The sequence below is a fragment of the Larus michahellis genome, chromosome 1, assembly GCF_964199755.1.
Source record: "Larus michahellis chromosome 1, bLarMic1.1, whole genome shotgun sequence".
NCBI lineage: Eukaryota > Metazoa > Chordata > Aves > Charadriiformes > Laridae > Larus > Larus michahellis.
In genome coordinates, this window is record NC_133896.1 from 37,572,529 (window position 1) to 37,579,043 (window position 6,515).

The 6,515-nt window shown below is 45.4% G+C and overlaps 1 protein-coding gene across 5 annotated transcripts in view; it reads left to right on the forward strand.

Moving 5' to 3' along the window:
• Window positions 1–3,016, forward strand: part of TBC1D30 (TBC1 domain family member 30) — a 54,324-nt gene extending 51,308 nt beyond the window's left edge. For all 5 annotated transcript variants that reach the window (XM_074572405.1, XM_074572426.1, XM_074572414.1 and 2 more), the window contains one exon: window positions 196–3,016. In XM_074572405.1, the coding sequence (XP_074428506.1) occupies window positions 196–977 (782 nt within the window). In that variant the 3' untranslated portion in view covers window positions 978–3,016. The remainder of the gene's footprint in view (window positions 1–195) is intronic.
• Window positions 3,017–6,515: the final 3,499 nt, after the last annotated feature.

Consider the following 6,515-nt stretch of genomic DNA (forward strand, 5'->3'; position numbering starts at 1 on the left):
AGAAGTTACAGCTTTCTGTTCGACCCACAGATGTAAGAGAAATTCAGTAATTTTTAAAATTTTTTGAATACCAGACAGTCCTACAAACCTTTGCTGTACCTCAAGAAAGCCATCAAATTTCGTGGTGGATCCTTAGAACATTAACTTGTTTCGATCTTTAACAGCACTGTGTTTCTTTTAAACACTTTCTTTCAGACAAAGGGCCAGTTACCAGCCTCCTCCCTTCTCAGGTAAACCATTCCCCGGTGATAAACCACCTGCTTTTAGGAAAGAAGATGAAACTGAATAACAGGTCTCTCAAAAATGCTGTTATTCACATCCCAAGTCACGCTACAGGGAAGATGTCTCCCATTCCCCAAGAAGATCTTAAAACAAAACTGAACTCTCCGTGGCGCACTCACATACGAGTTCATCGAAAGAATCTTGCTAGGGCCAAAGGCCAGCTGGGCTACGGGGATACCGTAGGACTGATAGATGAGCAGAGCGAGAGCTGTAAAACAAATAGTCCTGGTGCAAAGGAGGAGACTTCCAAGCATTCGGACTTTGGAGAAAGAGAAGGAGGAGGTTTGGATGACAGGACTACTCGAAAAGCTGACCGGCAGTCGCCTGAGCCAGTGTCTGCAGACAGCAGCACAACCATGGCAGCGGTTCAGCTGAAACTGGAAGCGCTGGAACTCACCTCAGATAACAAAACCAATACTGAGTCAACATCCCATCAGTCCGGCCAGCCACGTTTATCAGAGTCTTCTCGTTCATCCAGTGACAGCGGAAACCTGGCTAAATCTCCTCAGCCTGTGAACCCAAAGCCTCAAGTCTTCAATCCTTTTCCCAGTGTCAAGCCTCTTCGAAAGTCAGCTACAGCCAGGAATTTAGGGCTGTATGGCCCCACTGAAAGAACACCAACTGTACACTTCCCACAGATGAGCAGAAGTTTCAATAAGTCTGCCAGTGGCAACAGTGGGACCAGGAAACGATGATGTACCACATGGCGCTTTCTGTTTCTGACAGCAAGAAAAAATTTGTATTGCTTTTTTTTAAAAAAAAAAAATAAAAATGTGTGCGCGTGTATGTGTGTCCCAAAGGGTTTCTAATCTTTAATTAAGTAATGGGGACAAAAGTGGTTACCAGATGTATAAATATGTGTCTTTGAAAATTGTGCTGCTGTGTTGTTATGGGATAGATTAGCGAAGATGCACTCTGGCACCCCATTGTCGATTCTGATGGTTCTGTGGTAAAATAAACATTGATTTGCAGTGTGAAGCATACTGTTGCTTTAAATCGAACTCAGACATAAAAACCACCGTCCGCCTTTAACCCCTCAGCCCTCCGTGGCTGCCTCCTGTCTCTTTCAAAGCTTGAAGGACAAATTGCAGACAGGTCTAACAGTTTTTGTGACTGTTACGCAGCTTCCCCATTAGACCTCACCATCACGCTCTGTGAATGACTGGAGAAGCCGTGACTACCAGAAGCACAAGCAGCCCTAGCAATCAAAAGCATCCCTTTGTGTCTGACATTAACCACTTGCCTACCTGGCACCTGCCTTCAGACGTTCCTGAGCAGCATTTTGTGCTTCTCTTCCCACAGCAGTCCCCTCCTGATATGGTTTCTAATAAAAATGTAATCAGTGAGCATGAGGATAGCAGACATAAGTCCATCCACAACACCGGTTTGCTCCTTTTTTGATACGTATGTACATACATACATCTCTGTTACTGCTGGAGAGTTGCAGCACTGCAAAGTTAGGAATTAGGTACAACTATAGGTGTAGTTGTATGAATATTATGACAAATCTTGGCTTCAATGGATTTAAAAGCTGTTATCATGTCATTAAATCATATTTGCCAGCTTAGCAGTAGGTAAAATATATGAATGTTCCAAAGTAGTTTAGGGTTTTAAATTCTATAAATAGAGCGATTAGATACTTAGGGTGCCACTTACTGTTAAAAGCCAACACATCAGCCACTGCGTGAGTGGGATGGACCCATGGGACTGCCATGGGCTTCCATGGCTTGGTTTTGGTTTGGTGGGAAAGAGCAATGGCAAAGCAATAAGCTGACTATTTGCTTCCAAATCAAAAAGCAAAGCTGGTGAATACCGTAAGACAAGTACTTTAAGTACTTTCCCCCCCCCATACATTAAACAGGCAGTCAGAGAAACTAAATGTGAACAATTCAATTCCAGGGTCACAAAATCAAGCACTCCAAAAAACGCAGGTTGCTCTTAAAATATTACATCTCTGCCGAATTGTATGTGTTGACTGTGATTTGTTATACTATTACTTCTGAGTTTCCCATGACATGAAAGTGCCATTATTTTAAAGTGGAGTAAAAGCAGTAATGATGTATCGGCCCCATCGTATGTAATATCCTACTTTCTCTTTTAAAATTCTGTGTTAAATTTGTGAATTAACATATCATTGTCTATTTATTAATGTGTCCCATAACCTATGGGATGTTATATGAGTTTTACTGTATGCCATAACTTACAAGCTGTACAATATACCCTTGTTTATTATTGTGGGGACAGTTTTATTTTGTTGTTGTTTTATACGAGTGTATGAATATGAAATAATATACAAGTATGAACACTATAAATATAAACCAGATGTAGATCAGATCTTGCCCCTGCCTTATTTTCAGGTTATAGTAGTATTGTCACTAATGATTATTTATAGTGCTAAGTAAATTTAAAATAACGTAGAATTTAGTCATTGATCACGGACTATATGAGAATTGTTTCTGCCTTGATTTAGAAGAAATGGACTTCTCAAAATTTTACTGTGAATCATTCTCCCCAGTTTTTCCTTAGCTTCAGTCTATCACGTGGCTGTATACTGAACAATAAATACTGAAAAATAAAAGGACTGTCATTCTGCAAAAATGACTAAAATGTCACAACTGTGTGCATGAATTTTCAACATGTTAAGATGTAATTAAGCAATGGAAAATTCATAGGCTTTGCACAGATATTGGTCTGGGGAAAGAAATGCCAATAAAATACTAATTCTAGCAATTCAGACCGACTCAGTAATTGACGAGTGCGCTCTGAGGGGCTTGTACTTGTACTCTACTTGGGGCAGTGGGATTGAAGCGAAGGAACCACGGCAACTCGGGGCTTTGGTTTGATGCCGTTTGCGGCAGGAAATTTTCTTTAAGTAGTGCTAGCTGAGAAAATGGGATGTCATTTTAGCTGTTCAGTAACTCGAAGGACGTTCACTCTCCACTTGAGATCTGCGTTCAACACATACCAAAAGCAACTCCACCACTTGGTACTGAGGTGGAACATTAAGATGAGGTCCAGAGAACCAGGAAACTCCAGACAAGTTTCCAATTATTTTTCCCTAAAGATCCCTTCAGCAAATGAGGTCTGGTGACGCAGCCGTGCTGGGAAGAGTGGCACTGCAGTGCTGGGGACCTTGGGAAGCACGGTGGTGGAAGTCTCTGCTGCAAAACCCTCTGCATTTTGTTCTCCTTGGGGCCTCTTCCTATTAATCCTCTCTTCCATGCAACTAAATGACCTTTCTGTTTGTTGGGGTTTTTTTAAACTCCTTGAATCTTTTTTTGAGAATGTTTTTGCTAGGGTCAAGCTGACTTTTATTTCTGAGAATGCATTTCAGCATCATCAAATGGAAGCTCTCAAGGGATGGATGTTTGATTTAGCTTTGAGGACACTTGCGGTCTTGCAAGTGGAAACAGGTCTGAAGCTATTCTGAGATTATTTGAAAGTGCCTGTGCTTTTGGGGTAGGAATGGTAGATGTTAGAAATTGGCTTTTCAGAATTGCAGGCAGCAAACACTTGATTCCCTCCACAACTGCAGCTAGGCAAAATATAATTTTGTATACGTAACAAAAATAGTACCAGAATCCATTCAAAAGAACATAAGTGGTTGCTATAAAGGCAACAAAACATTATTTCAAGAAAAAATGAAATGGAGTCCTTTACGTTGATATTTTCAATTCAGGTAAATGTTAAATTTCAAAATTTGAACAGAGACTTTTAATCTGTTTCAAACCTCCACAACACGTATTTTAAACCATGTGAAATTGTTTATACAGCAGTAAGGAGGGTGGTGTCACCATTTTGTAGTTTTCCTTCACCTCGCAATGAGTCACCCAGTGCTGGTCCACAGGCGGCACTCACACCTGGCGGAGTGGCCCGGAGACAAGGCCATCATTGTCCGACACCAGCTCCACTGAGGCATGAAAAAACAAAAACCGGTCCTAATGGGTCCGTGTCCTTGTTTTCCTTTGTTTGCTCCAGTTTGACTCACTCTTTGGTTGCAGAAGATTGGTTCAAGGCAGGGGGTCGTCATAGAGCCCCAGGAGTGATTTGAGAGGTGCAGTCATCCCTGACCAGCACCTTCAGCCCTTGGGACCGGTCGGGTCACTGGTTTCTCAAGCACCCAGAAACTGCTGCTGTGTTTGGACACCTGCATTGGTGACAGCATCCCTGGGGAGCTGCACTCCAGGAGGGTCGTGTGTGGGGTGGGAGGATCCAGGTGCTGCAGGAAAAATGTACGTGTGAAGGAAGGGTATCTTCTGCACATCCTTCCCCACTGAAGAGCCTGAAGAGCCTTCATGGCTCACACAAGCTGACTGCGACTGACAGGAGATATGTAACAAGATTTAGGACACAGAAGTGGTTTGCAGGGTCAGACCGTGTCAGGCTGGCCGATGCTCAGCCTCCCCAGCCTGCAGGATGCCGTTCCGGCTGTGCTTCATCCTACAAAGCAGCATACGGCACTTACTGCCTCACCGCAGGTTTAAAAAGAGCCACAAACATTTCCAAGCCTTTTTCTGATAAAACCTTATCAAACCACTCTGGCTTACCACAAATAAGCAGGCAGGCGTGGGGGCGGCGTGGGAGGCGATGTGTGTGGATGGAAAGGTTGGGAGGAGGGAAGGAGTGGGCAAAAAGTGCAAGAAGCTTTGAGGGAGGGCAAACTCCTCAGTGCCCGTGCTTCTTTTGGGTTGTTTTTTTATTAACAACATATCAAGGGATCAGATCAGCGACGTGCTGCTCCCTGCCCATCCATCGTGTGTTCAGATTGCTCATGGACTTGCCTGATGCCGGCAAGGAGCCGTATCCCATGATGTTCTTGCTCACTCCCTTGGCAGCCGGGCTGTTGCTCCCAGCCTTTCCCGGAGGAGGGATACGCCAGCGCAGAGCCCTCCCGTGCGGTTGGTTCACTGCGGCTGGGTTTGCCCAGTGAGCCGCCAAAATGGGAGCGAACACTCAAATCCAGGCTGGGTAAAACACGTGCTCTCGTTGCTGTCACACCTGACATCTCTTGGCCTCTGCTCTGAGCCAGCTCCGCGGGGAGGGTGATGACAGTGCCCCAAAACCAGGCTGTAAGTGTTGCAGGTGTGCCAGGCCGTGGCTGGATGGAGGTGGCCGTGAAAGCCCGGGCGCAGCTGGCCTGCCAGCTCAGCCCCAAGGCTCTGCAAGCCTGAGTGCGCTCAGAGTGGGGCCTGCGCCCGTCTGCGGGGCATCTGGTGGATGCACGCACCGCTCAGCACACAGCAGGGCTGGGGACGCAATCCCCCACGTCTGGTTTGACAGCAGCAGCGGCCCTGAAGGTCTGGTAGAAAGGGCTGCTACATTGTACGTTGCTTGCACCCTCCTTCCCTCAAGGGCATGTACATTTTTTAATTATCACTTGTTAATTTTTTTTTTTATACTGGAGCAGGAGAGACAGGGGTGCTTGCTGCATCTCAGCACTCAAGAGGTTTTGCAGGTGTTCCTCCCTACGTTCGGCTTCTGCTTGCCCTTTGTGAACTCCCAACCCTTGCTTGCCTTCGTTGGCTGCGTTTGGTGAGAATTTTCAGTGAGATAAGGATAACCATGCTGGTCTGCTTAGCCCAGCATCTTTTCTCTGACTACTAATGGTTGGAACCACCTAAGAGAGGACTCCTGGAGCAACACGGTGCATCCAGCCTTAGCTTTCCCTAGGGCAGTCATCCCATTTTGCCTGGGTTGTGCGCATTGTCGGGTCTGCCAGCGGAAAAGTAAAAGTATGCAAGAAACTCAAGGGCATGCCGACCTTGCAGATCGGAGACAAATAACTCTGAGGAGGTAGGGAACAGCTGGCCTTGCAGATCCGAGACAAATAACCTTGAGGAAGTAGGGAGTTAAGCAACAAGTTATAACTGTAGCTTCTAGCACATAGCAAAACTGTAGCTTCTAGCATGTAGCGAAACCTCAAGTAGGAGGGATTATTGTAATGAAACATTTAGAGCTAAGCCAATCAGAAATGATAGAATTTATGTAACTGTTAAGTAGCTGTATAAAAGGCTTTCCAACGCGTCTAATAAACTGACATTTTGCTTGCATCAAGCAGCGTCCCGTCTCTCAATCGCGGCAAATTGGTGACCCCGACGTGATGGGTTGGTGAACCGCCTAGCTGAGCGGCTTGCTGCGAGTCCCACGGAACGTTGAATGAGCTGCTGAAAGGAAGGAGGAACTGGCCAGGAATCCCTCTGGATTTAAGAGGTGAGCTGTGGGAAACATGGGGA